We start from the raw sequence: 18,506 nt of genomic DNA, 5'->3' as shown, positions 1-18,506 counted from the left end.
CTTTGTATTCTGTGTAGTAATTTAAATCAATATATTTGAAAATATAGAAAAACATCCAAAAATAGTTGTTAAACAATAGAATACCAATTGAAATTTAACAGTGCGTGAGTTAACAGCGAATGAATTGCTTCAACAGGGAAGCCCTACTATTTTTTTCTATTTTTCACCATGAAACCAGGTAAACATGCCTGTATCTATCCCAGTTCAGGAAAGCAGTTAAGCATGTGTTTGACTTCAGTAGCACACTAGGGAAGCACAATAGCACCATCTGGAATAGGAGTGTGTTCTTGAATTAAATTTGCTTTTTGATTATGGAAGATGAAACTTCCCTTTTTAAGCCATATACTGCATGCACAATTACTGCTAACATTGATAGGAGTTACTGTGTTGAATAAGAACTATATTGTATGTATGGCCCACCTAACATGTGAATAAGTTAAACCCTGTCTGAGCCCCTGGTGTACACGAATATGTTCCATGTCATAAGGGAAGAAATAAACAGCTATCCAACTTGCAAATCACCAGGGAGCCAACCAAGGCAAGTTATTGTTGTTGCTGTTTTTAAGGGATAGTGTTTTTTGCTGCTTTTTACAAGTAGAAAACAGGTAGATGACATTGGAATTCTAGTTAATTTGGGGATCACACAGCCCTTTGTGCAGCTGTTTAATAGCAAATTTAAGATTTGTCGATGGAATGTGCGTATTCAGCAGTGATCAGATAAGTAACACAACTTAGATTCAGACTGTACTTGGCATGAGTAGTACAATTTATAAACATTAAAAATGTAATGGTATTTTAAAACCACTCAATTTTGAGATCTAACACAATTTTTGCTAAAACACTTCTGCATTTGTTGTTTGGCAGAGGCTTACTAAACTGCTGTACTTAATCTTGCTTCAAATGTGTAAATAAATATGCAGTTCAATTTTCCAAGGAATAAATAATAATTTGCCTTTTCAGATGGAGTTAGTTTACTTCCAAACAAATCAGCTTGCCACATAAAACAAGCAAAACACCAAGGCCCAATTTCTTCCCTGTTGAAGCAATTCATTCATATATCAGGATCTCCCCATGGATTCCAGGAGTGGGTTGGGCGGTAAAATACAATCGCCCCTTCAGAAGTAGTTTTGGTTTTTATTCATTTTACCGTATTCATCTTAAAGGCCCATGGGCAAAAGCAACTATTCCTTATAGTTGATATTATGTAGCTGCTTTTTCAGCAGCCGAGCCAAGTATACTCTAGCAGGGGGGTAATATCTGACGGACAAGTGAATGGGTTTGACCTCTGTACAAGCTGAGCAGCAGATGTGCCATACCCACATTTCTCAATGGTGGTGGTGGAAATGATCAAAAATGGGCTGATCACCTTTAACTCACATTGCCTTAAATGAGCATTGACTTGGCAGGATGAGCTCATTGTGGAGATCCAGGGGCAAGATTTCATTTACATTAGACCCCTTAACACTGACTTGGCCGTCAGAGCAGTGTAAAGTGGCCTTAGTGTAAATGAGAATCTGACCTGAGGTCCTTTAAAAAGGGGGTTCGATGGATTGCTTATGAGCTTGGGTGTAGTTCTTTTTTGTTTGTTTATTTTTTAACTTGCAAACTGAAGTAATAATATATAAATTAGAACAATACTAATACTGAGTTATGGGATGAAAAATGTATTTTCTTATCCAAGTAGCAATTCTGTTTGTAAGATGGAACTAATGCCTCTTAAAATTACATTGTACTTTATAATTGTTAGGGTTTTTTGATTAGTTGCCTTTTTTTTGTAATTTCATTAAATATTTATTTTTACAAACAGTAGGTACAGCATAAAATCTGTATCTCAGTGATATCTTTAAAAATTGCTAATGGTGAAAATATGACTATTTTCTTATCTGTATATCAGTGAATCACAGGATTTTATCCAGTGAGCCATAAATAAAGGGCTACCGAAAAAAAACTCTCTCCAGTAGGAAAGATCTGTGTTTCAGACCCTAACGAAGAGCTAGGAATGCTGTCCTCTGGCACAATAATTTCCAGAATCAAATCTGCCTGATCTTACAGTCATTGCTCATACAGAACCCTCATAGATGTCAGGGGATGTTTTGTAGGTAGAGCAACTGTAGGATAATAAGAAGGTTCTTAAGTAGGCTTATCCGAAAAAAAAAAATTTTTTTACAACTTTCATGGATAATGTTAGTTTATTTTTAAAGATTTTTAAAATGTTTATCCATTTAAATGTTTAGAGTTGTGGGAATGAGTATGGGGGAGTCAGACAGTAAATATTAAATTATTCTAGACTTCGAGATTCAAAAAGTTAAAGCTTTATAATTGTTAAAACACAGTTGTCAACATCTCATATGAAAATATACAAAGTAAATATCCCTAAATCAAACTAGTTCTCAAGCACCATTTTTCTTTCTTAGCCTATCTGTAAATTTTGATTATGTCAATGGAAATTTTTTTTGTTGGTTTTTGTTGTGTTTGTGTGGTGAAATCGATGTTTACTGACACTAACCAATAAAAATATAATATTTCCAATATCATTATTAAGGCAGCCAAAAATGAAACTTCTAGCTGATTCCTACACAATTTATTTCTGATTCTCTCCTTAAAAAATGGATCAAATTATCCAATCTAAACTGTGAAGACTGTTTATGCCAAGGCTTTGTATTTACTGTACATTCCTCTACTGAGTATTAGCTAAGCTTCCTCCAATTGTAAAGTGAGATAACTTCCTCTTCTTTCCAAACACAGGTGGAACTGAAAGTTAATGCATAGGTAATATTATCTTTACCTTTTGATAACATTATATTTTGAATGGCTAGTGCAGGAAATAAAGTAATTTGCTATGTTTTGAAAATAAAATAGTACTATGAAATAAGAAGGCAGCACATATATAAATTAGCAGACAGGTGTCTACGTGCCAGTTATTAGCCTCACAATCCTTTGGACAGTTTCCAACCTGTATTTTTAAAAACAAATGAAAGATTCCAACATAAAACATTTTGGAACTTTTTTATTTGTCCGTGGAATTCAGTATCATAGTAGCTGCTTATTTACAACATATTACCTTAAAGATATTATTTGATTTTCATTATATTTTTGTATTCTTTTCTTAGTTCACATTTGTATCCTTGATCACATCCTGCCAAGAGGCATCTGAGTCCTGCCAAGACATCTCTTTGTCACATGTTCAGATAATATATCTGAGACTCCTATTGAGCTGTCAAAGCCATACAAATCTATGTTTGTTAACTGTGCTTCTCCTTCCATTTGCTTAGCTTGGAAAGCCAGTGAATTAAAGGAGCCCTGTGGATCAGAGAGAAACTGCTTGAAACCCTGTATACTTAATGTCTAAATAAAATGTCTGACCATGACAATCTAATTCAAAGGGCATTTTGAGAACTTAAGAAGGAAATTGCTTTCTTAGTGCACTATTTCTTTTTGTGACTGGGAAATTTTTCTTATTAGCATGTGTCTAAACACTTCTTATGCATTGTCAGGGTTACCAACTTGCAGCATAGAAGGTGTCCTACATCTGGTCTTATATTACAGTACAGATATGTGAAAGACATTTTAATGAAAATACCTCAGCAATAATAATAATTGAACAAACACCTTCTAATTCTGTAGTTTAGAACATGTGGGCTGACTCTCCACGTATAAAAAGGACTCTAGTTGTAGGTTCCTTACATGCTTAAAAACTAGGCACATTGCTCAATAACTTTTCAGTAACAAAGCCGTAGTGTGTGTCTCTTTAATGCTGAAGTAGATTTATCTGTTGTGTCTGAAGTACTGATTACCTGTTCAGTTATATGCAGGAATAATGTGTACTCACATGTCCAAGAGAAGTCAAAGGGTACATGGTTAGGAGTTTAAATGGGTTGGATGTATACAGCCAGGGAGGTATACATAGGGACACTAGAGACATAGAGGATCTGCAGTTGTGAACAGGTTTCACATTTTGTTGTATGGGTGACAAGCTCCCCCTCCTGCCCCAATCCCACCACATCCAATGAAACATTTACTCCTGGGAGAGTTCTGCACCACGGCACAATGCCGAATTTGCATACAATTAATGTTCTGCACAGAATTTCATTTTCCAGGCAGAATTGGTGCTGCAGAGCTGTTAGCCAGCACTAGGGGCTGCTGGATCCAGGAGGGTCCAACTCTCCAGCTCACAAATACAGGACACTGCCAGGGGGAGAGGAAGAGGGAGCTGGAGAGTTCTGGGCAGCTGCAGTTCCCAGCACGTTCTGAAGAAACGAGGCATCATGCAGGAAACTCCATACAGACCCAGGACCCAGCATCAGTCTCTTTCTCCCTCTGGATCCCTGGGCTCGAGGTGGGAGGGTGAAGCAGGGGGATGGGGGTGTATGTGTCTGAGACCAGTGGGATAAAGTTTTCCCCTAAGATATGCCCAGGTAGCATGTGTGACACATCCAGACTGAGGCACCCAACAAAAGCATAACAGCGAAACAGGAACTATATTGTCATAGGGGTTTCTTTAACTCTCTACTCTTGGGGAAAAGTTTTTTGTGGTCTGTATTGTTACAGACATACTTGCTGACAGGTATTTTGAAATAAATTACCAAACTAATTGAAACTGGTATGATTATATTGAATTATTTTGACAAATAATATATGCAGAATGATGCAGAATTTTAAATATTGTGCCCAGAATTTTTAGGTGCAGAATCCCCCCAGGAGTAAACATTTAGGTACAGATAGATCTCTCTGAGCAGGACTTTGTGAGAGTAGGGAGGTCTCACATTAGTAAGGATTTACATGATTCAGACTGTTCTTCAGTGTCTTTCCATTTAGTATGATAACAGAGAATGGGAGAGCCTGCAGAAGTAAGCAAAGAATGAGGAAATCGCCGTAGGGTTCTCCTTGCAGATGTTTGTGTCCGACTGTTCCACTAGCACTATGAGGATGATTTTTAAATGACAGGCCTTTTCAAATGTTGCATGAATGTCATAATATTTTCAGTTGATTAGCGATATATATCAAAGCTTGTTTGGATTAAGAACATAGATTAAATCTAGAAAATGTCCCAGTGATCTTTTAAAGTCACCTATTGTTATGAACAATCCTTAGAGTTATGAAGAGATTTATTTCAGTTAATAATAAATCATTGCACTGAATTAGTGCAGTCTGATTTATTTAATGCAAATGTGACCTATACATCTGCGTTTTCATCATTTCTGCATAATAAAGGATATGACTTTTATAATCAGTTTGTAGCCTGTAACTAAGGAAAACAAGATCATCCTTAAACTTCACATTTGTGCAGGTGTCATGGTTTAAACCCCCTCTCTGAACCTTAGCGTCCAAAAGATGGGGTACCAGCATGAATTCCTCTAAGCTCAATTACCAGTTCAGTACTTGTAGCGCTGCCACCAATCAGGAATTCCAGTGCCTGGTACACTCTGGTCCCCCCAAAACCTTGCCCGGGGACCCCCAAGACCCAGTCCCCGTGGATCTTAACACAAGGAAAGTAAACCCTTTCCCTCACCGTTGCCTCTCCTAGGCTTCCCCTCCCTGGGTTACCCTGGAAGATCACTGTGATTCAAACTCCTTGAAACTTAAAACAGAGAGGAAAATCCACCTTCCCCCCTCCTTCTCTCTCCCCCTCCCAGTCTCTCCCCGAGAGAGAGAGTGATTCTAACACAGAGAGAAAATTAACCTTTCTCTCCCCCTTCCCTCCTTTCTCCTCACCAATTCCCTGGTGAATCCAGACTCAGTCCCATGGGGTCTCACCAGAATAAAAAAAAAATCAGGTTCTTAAACAAGAAAAGCTTTTAATTAAGGAAAGAAAAAACAGTAAAAATTATCTTTGTAAATTTAAGATGGAATATGTTACAGGGTCTTTCAGCTATAGACGCTGGGAATACCCTCCCAGCCTAAGTATACAAGTACGAATTAGAATCCTTTCAGCCAAATACACATTTGCAAATAAAGAAAACAAACATAAGCCTAACTTGCCTTATCACCTAGTACTTACTATTCTGGACATATAAGAGCCTGTATCGGAGAGATTGGAGAGAAACCTGGTTGCACGTCTGATCCCTCTGAGCCCCCAGAGTGAACAACAACCAAAATCTAACAGCACACACACAAACTTCCCTCCTTCAAGATTTGAAAGTATCCTGTCCCCTGATTGGTCCTCTGGTCAGGTGACAGCCAGGCTCACTGATTTTGTTAACCCTTTATAGGCAAAAGAGATATGAAGTACTTCTGTTCTATTAACTCTTACTTATCTGTTTATGACAGCAGGGCAAATCATTTTGTAAACTAAAAGAAACTATAGGTTTGTCTGGATACAATATGATATACAATATTCTTGATAATCTCAGGCATGTGATCTTTATATTTATCCATTATGGCCATGTGTAGACATTGCCTGCTGAAACAGAGCCAAAAGAGGCTCCACATGGCCCCTGTTCCAGGTTAAATTCCCTGGAGCTGAGGGATGCTGGCCCTTTTCCCCCAACTGACTAATGGATGCCAAAGACTTCAAGGGTGGAAGAGCCACCTGTTGTCCCTCAGTGAGTGTCACCCTCCCCCATTGCTGGGGCTGTCCTCTTTCACTGCCGGCCCCATTTGGTTCCCCCACATGTTGAAATGGATGAGTAACATTTCTCAGTGATATCTGTCTCATTCATTTAAGGGCACAATCCTGCAATCTGGTCTGAATGCATGAATGCTTATACCCATGCAGAGCCCTGTTGAAGCCGGTGGGGCTCTGCATTGTAGCAGGAGTTCACCTGCCTGGTTCACACTGCAGGATCAGGCCTCAGAACTGTCATTTTGTGTCAAAGAACCACAGGTTTTTTTCATCTAGTTTAAAAGTTCAAGCACTCCAAAATGTTGTTGTTGGCATATATATTGTATTTTACATATGGTATTAAAAATATTTGATTCTCTATTTCATATTTCATTAAAAAATCCTAAACAACCTAATTTATGCTTGCAATATAGACATTTCATTCATTTAAAAATGGATAAGTGAGAGAAATGTGGGTTGGAATGATAGCCGGCAGCCTGGAAAATACATGATGTGATGTGGAAACCAGAACAACGGATATCTACAGTTCAGTTGAATGGGTATAGTTTGTTCCAGACCATTAAAGTATGCAACTGTCAGTTATGTTGTGAGTAACAGCTATTTGAGTGTAGATTGTACAACATTTTCCATTTACTGTATTCTGATGTATGTGTGTGGGTTTGGGGTTTTTTTTTTTTAACTTAAAAATAGGAAAGATCAAAACCTGACAGATATGAAATGAAATCCCAAAGTAATGACTAAAAATCTTACACCCTGGGTGCTTGGAGTTAGCAATGTAAGTCCATATTTAAGTACCTGGAAAAAGTAGCCTGATTTTTCAGAGGTGCTAAAGAATCAAAACAGTCAGTGAAGCCAATGAGAGCTACTGGTGCTCAGCAACTCTGAAATTCAGGCCACTTTTTAAGGTGACCTAATAAGCATTTCAGTTGCTAATATCAGTTAAACAAGTTTAAATATTTTTTCAATGTGGATCCACTTACCCCCTTTACTCTTTACACATGATATTGTTCCTCGTGATAGCATAGCTACTCCATCCAGCAGAGCTTGTATACAAAAATAGTATCCATACTGATTGCTAGGAGAATGGTATCTTATGTGGATGCATGTGTGTTGGGAGGCCTACACCCGCACAGCACAGTCACAACTTGGATCTAGGTGTATGCAGTAGCATTGGAACAATTTATACAGTGGGGATGCTGAAAGCCATTGAACCAAACGGTAAACCCTGTACACGAAGGAAACCACTTCAAGCCAGGGGATGTGGCAGCACCCCTAGTTTCAACACCCTTGGGTCTATACCCCTCCATCATCATTGTAGCACTGAGCACTAGTGTCTAACAGTTCCTACAATGATTATAGATAGAGATACAATGAAAAACAGACTTCTGGAAATTAGTTTTTTCTTAAATCAGATTTAATGTCCAGGAACATGAGATTAAATACAAATCTGTGCAGGCATTTTAAATATTTATGGAATTCAAAGCCCATATAGCCCATGTGTTCATTGCTACCACATACTCTACTGTACAGCATCTGTTATCATTAGCACAGAGTCATATAATGAAATCCACTTTTAAAAAGTTCTAGAAGGTAACAGTTGCTTGTAAAATGCCCCTAAAAAACTATTGTGATCTGAAAAGCAATGCATTAAACAGCAATATTCCTGTGTTGCACAAGAAGGGTATTCACATCACTTATGGGCAGTAGGTGTACAGAATTTTATTTAAATGAGTCTAATTGATTCCAAAGCTAGTTATTTGCTCAGGTGCCCCCAGAATGACACAGAAAAATATCTTCCACTCCATGAGTGTCCTCAGAGACCCATATTCATCATTCAGCTAGGTTCTTTAAACACTTTGTAGCCTCCATACATACCTCCTAAAGGTGGGAGGGAGAGGGGGTTTGGGAGCAGCAGGACAGCTGCTCTATATTTGTATGTTCCTTCTTCTAAGAGAGCTATGTAAAATACAGGGATTTTTTTTAAAGCTGTTTGGTGTTGTATTACTTCTCCTATATGATTTATGGACCTCATTGATGAAGAGGGGTCATATAGCACTGGTACTGTCCACCAGCAAGTGGCAGCATGACTGTAAGCCATCAGAAGCCTGAAAAGAATGAGGAGAGAAAATATTTATGTGCAGTTGACCAGGAATCCATGGGGTATGAGACCGGAGATTCCTGTGAATTCCTGGGCCCCTGTGGTCTACTCTGACCCTGTCCTCTGTTCATACCGATGTCTGGCCCATTTTCAGTCCCATACAAAGTATGCTGCGTTGGACATGTAGTTTCCTTAATTACCTAGATTTGTTTGTAGGTATGTGTTCCTCCCCAGTGGCTTTTTAAATAGTATGAGAAATTGGGGCCTATGAGTTTAGTATGCATCATACATAAAATGTTATAAAGGAACAACTGAAATGGATTGTCTTGCCGGCATGTAAATACAAACTGTTTAATAATAATATTGATTTCCCCTTAGCAGGAGATGTTTTACTTAAACAGTAGAAAGTAAATAACGTAAAGGTTCAATTAGCCTAGCTGGACTGAACACACTTCTCTTTCATATTTGATTTCTAATGAACTCAAGAATATCTTTTGTGGTCCACATATTTTGGGAAAGGAAAGCTGAAGCCTGCTAGTAGTATTGAATCACTTTTTTTTTAAAAGCCCACATTAATCATGAGCCATATTTCGGACCCTTGTGACTTCAGTAAGTTATCACAAGGCAATGATAAGCAGTGAGCAGCAGCAGAAAAGGGGACCCCTTGACTAGCGCACACTGCATGTTTGCCATTCCCAAGGAACTAGCCCTTAATTGTTACTTTGCAAAACACAGCAGCCTCATATCTAAGGTTGCAGCAAAAAAAAAAGGGGGAGGGGATTTGCCTTGTTACACATGTGCCCATTTTCCTGAGTGGAATGCTCATGGATGTAACAGGCATTTTTTTTCCACATTAAGCTCTTTGGGACAGGACGTGAGCCTTATTTTATATTTAGTAAAGCACCTTTTGACTTTTATGCTGATTCCAAGTAGACACCATCTCTACAATTTGCAAATTTTCTTCAGCAGTGAGTACATTTCCATTTAGAAACTATGTCCATAGATTAAGATTGTACATAGACATTTAGTTGTGGTAGACAACATGATTAAAAATATATCTATGCCCAAAAGTAAGAAATTCAGATTTAAATTTTAGCATCTCACTTGAAAGTCTTGAAATTCAACCATGAATAGACCCAATGTAGTAGTTCAGATGTCTGCCACAGCTCCATAGCAACACACACACCATACTGAAACTTCAAAGAATGAAGTAAAATTACTAACTTATTAAAGGTGTGTCTTATTAAGATGCCCCTCAAAGCAGCAATTTATAAAATATTATTAAAGATGCAAAACTGTTTGAAATAGATTATTTTTAGTCTCCTTCCACTCTTGAAAATGGGTTCATTTTCATGGGAATTTTTACCAAAATATATACATTTTGTGAGCAAAAATTACCTATTTCCAAGCAAAATGTGGGGCCCAATTTTTTTTTAGCAAAGAATGCTCTTTTTTTGTTGCCAAAATAGCTTAAATAGCTTAAAAGAAGAGACTCAGAGTGTGAAAAAAATAAGTGCTTGATTCTGTGAATCAAAATAGTGAATTTCATGCCATTCTGCATTTAAGCCCTATTTCCACTTTGGCTAGAGCAAGAAAATAGTTTAGATTTTCTTTTCTCTTGCTCCTCCCCCATTTCCTTTTCAAGTGCTTAACGTCGTCTTTCCCCACCTTTCCTTGTAAAAGCAGAGTGAAGATACACTTCCTGTACAAGGCTGTATTGAGCCTCTGGATCTGTAAATAAACCAAACCAGTTCCACAGTGGATGAAAGATGGGTAGAATGATTAATAAGGTTCTTATTGACTCAATGTGGCTTTGGTATAACAAGAACCACGGGAGTTTATGATGTTTTATGTATGGAGAAGTGTGCAAGGCTCTCTGTGTGCTAACACTATCAAAACTAATATTCGCTTGTCATGGATGGCAATTGAGGACGATGATACTGTTGTAAAGCAAAAGTCTCCAACTAAAAGATTTACATTACTTAACTTGAAAAGAGCCTTTACTCTTTAAACATGAAACATTCACTATAAATATTAAACATAGATGATCTTTTTGATTGTTAAACCAGTAAAAAAATTTCAATAAAATCTTTAATCCATCACTGATATTTGGCTCCCATGTTGCTGGTGACACAAATGACAGCCTAGCCCAGCAGGTGACTCAGAAATACTCTTTGAAATCTAGACTTTGGAGACTCTTTGAGGAGCCCACTTGAAAGCTGGCACCATTTTTGTTACTTTGTCAGCAACTTTCTGTATTTTCCTCCTCAGTCCATTGAAGATATTTTTGTTGGAGTTTTTTCTCCCTAACAACTAGAGCTTGGCATACACTGCAAAACATTTTGGTTGACTATTTCAGTTTTTAAATGACTTTACTCTGAGTTCATGCACCTTTTTGTGTTCTCTGGTCAAGCTATTGAGAGTCACTGGCACGAATATTCATTCAAAGTGAACAGGAGTACTTGTGACACCTTAGAGACTAACACATTTATTTGAGCATAAGCTACAGCCCATGAAAGCTTATGCTCAAATAAATTTGTTAGTCTCTAAGGTGCCACAAGTACTCCTGTTCTTTTTGCGGATACAGACTAACACGGCTGCTACTCTGAAACAATTAATTCAAAGTGAATTTCAAAGTCATATGAGCATATAACCATGGAAACTGACTTTTAAACTTAGATGCAAGTATTAATTCTGGGAGTGCCTGCATGCTTATTCAGTTTGAGGGTGGAAATGATACCATGTGACTTGCTAATCAGTGCAGCTTGAATAGTGAATACCTGCAGAAAATTTGTTTGAGGTCAATCTTGTGGGGTTAAAAGTCCCCAAGAATCCATTAAATGGTTTTGAATAGCATCAACTGAAAGAAAATGTAATCTGTTGGTGAATGTTCCACATATAGAAAAGCAGGCTAAATTGATCAAACAAAAGTATTATTCCCAAATTACTCACTCAGCTTTACTCAACCCATGTTCCTCACCTGGATCTGAGGACCACATCCTAATCCTTTGTTTATGGCTGGTGAAGACACACATTCAGCACTGCAGCTTCATTTCAGGATTAGGTTTGAGAATTGTGGGGGAGAAAACTTATGCTTGAAGCACATACACAAAAACAAGTAAATTAAAGTTTATCCCACTAAATTGAAAACTTCCATCTTTATTTTCTACAAGTCTATATTGGATGAATTTACTGCATGTGATAGACGTAAGCACATATTTAAATTTCAGTTCACATGTGCTTCAATACTATTCTGAACAGGAATGGATTTAAGGATGTGTTCAAGGGTTTTCCTGAATCAGGGCCATACTGAAGAAGCAAAGCATAATTTGAATGTACCCTTAGAGTGGTGCAAATAGTCCAGCTGTGCCATCTTGCAAGGTGCTTGTCACTCACCAGTTGCTGTGGAAGAGACTTGTTGGCCCGTGAGGTGCAGCAATAGGCAAAGATGTTTAAACTTTGCATGGGTTTACCCCCTTTGGAGGATAGATACATCTTCAGAGTTAGGTGCCACAGTGCCAAGCACCTTAAAAACACCTAAGATAGACAGACATGCATCCTATTTATACTATAGAATTATCCCATCATTCACTGTTGAGAGCTGGTGCTGGACCTAGAAGGGAACCAGATCAATATGTTGTCAGTGGGAGCAGTGTGACAGACTAACCTAATACTGGATACCTTGTAAATATATAATATATATTAATAAATAATGTTTCAGATTAACCTAATACTGGGTACCTTGTAAATATATTGCATACAGTTTCTTTCAGTTCAGACATATACATGAATACACCAAATTACCAGGGCCAACAGTATTCCTTAGTAAAGCTCACCCACAAAAATGTTTTGAGTTTTCAAAACATTTTCCCATTCTACACTGAGACAAAATCAGGACTTGTCAAATTTTTTGAGGGGCAGGGGGAGGAGGGCAGGGGGATTGGAAGACAGACAGACAGACAGACACATATACACACCCACCAGAATAGCCAATAGCCTGGGGGTTAGGGATGGGAGAGTGAGGTTCAAGTCCCTACTCTGCCTGATTCAGAGCAGGGACTTGAATCTGGTTCTCCCAGGTGGATTCCCTAACTAGCTGGCTATTGGCAGTTCTGGCCTGGCTCTCTGGTTTTGACCAGAAAATTCCATCCTGGACCCAAGAAACCTTTCTCAACAAAAGTTTAGACAAAACTGGAATGTTCCCGTGAAACATTTCAGTTTCATCAACCTGGCGTTTTCCAACAAAAAATTCCCAACCAGCTTCATTCTTAAGGGTCTTTCATTCCTGACAGTCTTTACAGCGTCTGACTTTCTAGAGAAGCAACTCATGTAGAAATCTACTCAGCATGTTGGACACCAGCTGTAGGCTCACTTTTGCCTTAACGCTCTTCCTGGTTTGTTTCCATTAGGTGAAATTACAGGAAAAATTCAGGAATTTTTTTAAAAGAAGCAATATTCTCTACTGCACAGTCATTATAACACCCCAGAGGAGGAAGAAATAAATGGCAAATATGTCCACCTTTCATGAAATGTGAACTGTAAGCTCCAACTGCCCTGGACATAATGCATGTTTTCCCATAGGTCTAAGAGTCCCTGGGAGGGCTTCAAAATGAGGACAATCCACAAAAGGAGGAAGACTCAAGTAGAACAAAAGAGTGGCAACCCCAGTCCCCAAAATAGTTATTCAGATGAACAGTAATGATACCAACACTTTTGAGTATCTGCTTTCAGATTTTTTTCAGAGCTGATTTTACAGATATAATAAATATAAATGTTGCTTCCAGAAAGCATAGGACTGGGTTGTTACAGTTCCTGGGATGGATAAATTGAAATTGCATTTTCCCTCCTTTGGGATTGGATTTATTTATAACTTTCTGAGCTATTCATGCATATAAAATGTTGCTGTTATTTTCTGTGAAAGAATTTTCCTCCTTTCCTTTTATTGGCCCCATTTCTTTTACACACAAAGCCACAGATGCTCCATTACAATGACGTCAGCCTTGCTACATGCTCCAGCTGTTTAGGTGCATTTATAAAGTTCAGCCCTGTACATTATGCCATAAATGTATATTTCATGTATAAACATAAAGCTAACATATTGCAGATCTCTCTACGTGTAACTTTAATGGAGGTTCAGTGAGTTTTAAAAATATTGAAAAGTGTTTAATCTTTCTGTTGGCAATATTTTTATAGCAGGTTTTCCAATTATTCTTTTTTCAAGTTAGGTTCAAAGATTCCCCTGCCCTCCCCCCTTGTATTTCATCTTCTGTGATTTTTGGAAAAGCAGGGAGGTTTTTTTAGTAAGACAATATGTATTTTAAATAGAGACGTCTGAGTGAAAATATGTTTCTGTCCACATCTACTCATGTCCAAGCCCTCATTACCTTCATGCGCGCTCACCAGTTCACCATGCCAAAAAACCTCATTTCTGGATGTGCCAGCTTTCAAAGATGTTACATGTCACAAGATGTTGTTACATTAAGTTGATGTATAAATACTGACATGGGTAAATTAAATCTGGGTCCAAATTATGAGAGTCTTGTCTTGTGTCCAGGATTTCAGAATGGGGGGGGTGAATTGTGCCCACTAGACACAGTCTTGAGTAGGGTCATTATGATGCAGCCCTACCCCTATTGCCTCAGATTGTCTTGAAGTGTGCAGTTTGTTCCATCCTGTAAACCACAGGCTCTGGCTCCTCCTCTCCCTCTGTGGAGGAGCACGAAGGGTCAAATCTAATTACCACTGAAATCATTAGACTCCTTTTGGCTTCAGTGGGAGTTGACTCATGCTGAGAAGGAGCATTCACTGCACTCCCCTGAGTGTAGTGTTTCTTATATTTATTAGCAGTGTTGCTTTGTTTTTATGTCTAAATTTCATGTTCATCTTGTTGTCATAATTTGACTGAGGTGCTGCATATACAGTAAGTTTTCTAGTTGATTACTAAATACACCTCCTGACTCATAAATATTTGAGGCATAATCTTGGTTCCACTGGCTTGGCAATATAATGACTCTCAGCAGGACAAGATGTCTGCTAACTGGGATCCTGTTCCTTAATTCATGCTGTTTAATACAAGATCAGTGGTGAATAAAACCACCCATAATTTGATGACCATGCAGTCCCTGACTTTGAGTGTATATTGGCAGACTTTGCTTAGCACAGTAATTATGCAGGATCCTGGGCAGTTAGTATCGACTTGATGGACCCTAATAGTAAATATATAAGCCGTGATTCAACGTGGAGCAAAAATTCAAGAACATAAAATAAATTCACAAATTGTATTGAAATACGCGTGACCCTAGGCGTAGGTGATGGACACGAGCACAAATCCAATTGCTGTGCTCTCAGGCCATCCCTACTGATCCATTTTGTACCAGCCTATTCAGTACTGAGGCAGAGCTCCCTATGTAGGGGCAGTGCTTAATTTGTAATGAAAGACATGCTCGGGCTCAAGCAATTAGGTGCCGGGACTCAAACAATTTTTTTACATTCATTAACTCATGCACCAGAAGTGTCGGGGCTATGAACTGCCAAGCCTAGGGAAGTCCTGGCACAAATTAAGCTTTGTGTAGGGGACCTTCTATGCAGCTGCTCCCCTTAGTGTACGTACCTTAGAAGGGCACCACAGAGTTTACAAAGTGAGAAGAGCCTTGTGCAGGCCTCTCTGTATGTGAAAGACTTTCACTAACAGTTATATTTATTGATCGGCACATGTGTCTAGTTTCTTCTTATTATTTATTTATTAAGTATTGTTTTACTGACATATTAAAATACTCTTAGCAAAAGCCTGTTGCTAAGAAACATGGTCATGTACAATAGAAAATGTTACCATTAATTACTGACTCTTAAATTTACAGGTCCTTTGTCATCCAGCAAATCCCAAGCAGCAATCTCTTCATGGTGGTAGTAGATAATGAATGCAACTGTGAGTCTATCTTGCCAATTACCATGGAACCCATAGAAATAAGGTATATCCTTTATTTTGAAGATTGTAAGAGGGAGACTCAAAGTGCAAATAATGAATGTTACCCTGTGTGATTTAGGAGCCTAACAGACAGATCCTCCACTGTTGTAAATTGTCATGGCCCCATTGAAATCAAGGCAGCTGACAATCTGCTCCTTAATCTCATTTTCCAAAGTAACTTATGCATTTAAGAGCCTAAGTCCCATTGAAAATAGATTCTGTAACTAAGTAAATTGACAGCTTAATTTGTAGTCTAAACATCATTTTGTTTTATTGCCATACCGGAGTTTGGGGTTTATTTCTTCTCATAAATAGGAATTCACCAAAAGGAATCTGCAGTATATTTTTATTGCTGAGTGATAGACCTTTCAAAGGCCCATTTGGTCATATGAAGTGCCGATGGGAACAAGATTGGGAAGAACAGCAATAGAATTATGTCCCACTTCTTTTATTGATTGGTTGGATTTTGGGGGAGTGGGAGGAGGAAGGAATGGATGGATGAACTTCATTTCAAATCCATTCAAACTTTGAATATTTAAATACAGTGATCATAAGATCTCTCCTTAACTACTGTGAACATAATGAATCCCTTAAATGTGAACGTTTAAAATCTCAGAAGATTAGAAGACGTCCAGAATCTTGTCATGGATTTCATCCTGAAGTAAGTTTTTATACTGCTTTTTTTCCCTCTTTGGTAAATATTTTTTCTAGAGTAGATACAGATGCTCCCTTACTTACGCAAGCATTCCATTCCAGAACGCCTTGTGTAAGTCGAATTTTGCCTAAGTCGGGAACATATACCTGACAATTACGTGCAATAATAATAATAATAAAAGCGTATGGAACTTTTTCCGTAAGTACAGATTTGCGTAAGCTGGGTTTGCGTAACCCAGGGAGCATCTATATAAGAAAACTCTCTTCTAGTGTGAAAATCAACTAAATGTTTTGGACATTCTGAACATAGTAGTAAAGGGAAGTTGCTGCATGATTGCAAGCAATGCAGAAATCATCTAGTGAGTTTGTACTCTATTTCACGATTAAGTGCTATTTTCGCACATCACGGCACAACATGTAAGAGGCAGAGGCATGATTTGAGCGCAGAATTGGTAGTCAGGAACTTCTGAGATCTTATTCTGGGTTTAACACTGATTCCTTCCATGTGTTCCTTTCTGAAACCAAGCTAATTGGCCGTGGGATAGGATTTGGTTTTTGCATGAGTAAATAATGTCAGCATTTCCATTGTCATACTGGTAATTTTGTGATACGTTGATTTGTTTAGCTGGGACTCCGACACAATGCTTTTAAGATGTAACGCTCTACACAAGTGCTACATACTTTATGAGCTTAAATATCCACAGAGACAGAGAGAGGAATTGACTTGCCCAAGGTTACCCAGAGCCAAGAATAGCCTCCTGATCATCTTTCTTTGTTTGTGCTTTGATTACACAAATTTTGTTTGATTGAATCTGTCATCTACTGCATATGTGCTTTAATAAATATCATGCATCGCCTTGAATCTTAATATTTTTGTCTTAATTCTTCTTTGTTCCTTTCTTTAGGAGAATGCAAGAGAATGTGGGGGTGTTCTAGGCCTTAGTGCTAAACCAACTCTTGTTCTTCTTCCACTGCTTTTGGCAATTTTCTCAAGGTGACGTTGACTGATGTGTTCACTTGGCATGCTAAATACATGGAAAAACTGTGAACTGAGAAATGGTGCAACATAGATGACAAGAAATATAGTCAAAACATCAGCATTTTATTGTTTTAAACTGTTGATGAGATAAACTTAAAGATATGTTGAAAAAAGTTTCTTTTTACTTTGCAAGTCATGCAAATGTGAATTTGCCATATGATAGTCACAATTCATCAAAAAAGGACTTTAATAGATATACACAGGTGTCCATTACTTTCTGCTTTGTCCCATTGAAACCAATTTAAAACTGTGTACTTTTTAAATAAAGTATATTAAAATCATAATTTCATTGTGTATCTTCTTAAATATAGCAACTAAACATTTTTCCTGAACTAATAATTGAAACATAATAAAAAAGGTAAGGGGAGATTTCACATATGTAGGCTTTGTTAAACTATTTCTGAGATAATGGGAAGCTGGAGGATAACACATACCTAATTTTTTATAATAAAGGCTGAGTGACTTATATTAATAACCAAGTCAATGGAACGTAAGCAAGTCCTTCCAGTTGTGCATGTGCTTCAGTTATTTTGCTGAACTGGGACACAGATAATGTTCTCTGATGATTTACAGTAAAACTGGAGCTTTTTTAACACAGCTGTAAAGAAAATCCTACATGAGCCAAAGCCCACTGAAATCTTTCTATTAACGTCCACAGGTTTTGAATCTGGTTTTTTAGTAATATGTATCACAAGTGGCAGAATTCAATAGTTAACACTTTTTAAAAGATATGGAGGTGTCTCACATTTACAAATGTAATTGACATAGGAGATGATGATGATGATGATAATATGTTAGCACTTACATTCTGCTCCTCAGCTTCAAAATGCTTTTTTACATATATTAACTGTGAAATAGTTAGGTCAAGTTCCCTATGGTGAAATGGAGAGACAGAGAAGTTGTGACATGCCCAAATCACACAGTGAGTCAGGGGCACGGTGAGTCAGGATTCCTTTGTTCTAGTGCACTGTTTATTCCTCAGTCAGGATCACACTACCTCACACCTATAACTGGAAATCAGATTGAGGAAAAAAAAAGTTACCCAAGACTTAGATATCTTTGCATGCCTTACTTAGAAACATGCAGGGCTGGATTTCCAATTAGGTACAGTAGGCACAGACTAGGGTGGCCTTACCCCCTCTAAAACTGCACAGCACGAAGGTCAGCTATAGGCAGGTAGGGGTGTGTG

The 18,506-nt window shown here is 38.0% G+C and overlaps 1 protein-coding gene across 1 annotated transcript in view; it reads left to right on the top strand.

Moving 5' to 3' along the window:
- Positions 1-17,563, top strand: part of CACNA2D3 (calcium voltage-gated channel auxiliary subunit alpha2delta 3) — a 689,427-nt gene extending 671,864 nt beyond the window's left edge. Inside the window, exons 35-37 of the mRNA XM_050959084.1 lie at positions 15,518-15,633; positions 16,206-16,285; positions 17,184-17,563. Of these exons, the coding sequence (XP_050815041.1) occupies positions 15,518-15,633; positions 16,206-16,285; positions 17,184-17,276 (289 nt within the window). The 3' untranslated portion in view covers positions 17,277-17,563. The remainder of the gene's footprint in view (positions 1-15,517; positions 15,634-16,205; positions 16,286-17,183) is intronic.
- The last annotated feature ends 943 nt before the right edge of the window (positions 17,564-18,506 follow it).

This window comes from Gopherus flavomarginatus, chromosome 6 (assembly GCF_025201925.1).
Source record: "Gopherus flavomarginatus isolate rGopFla2 chromosome 6, rGopFla2.mat.asm, whole genome shotgun sequence".
Lineage (NCBI taxonomy): Eukaryota > Metazoa > Chordata > Testudines > Testudinidae > Gopherus > Gopherus flavomarginatus.
Note: the sequence above shows the minus strand (reverse complement) of the source record. Positions and strands in the feature narration are given on the sequence as shown.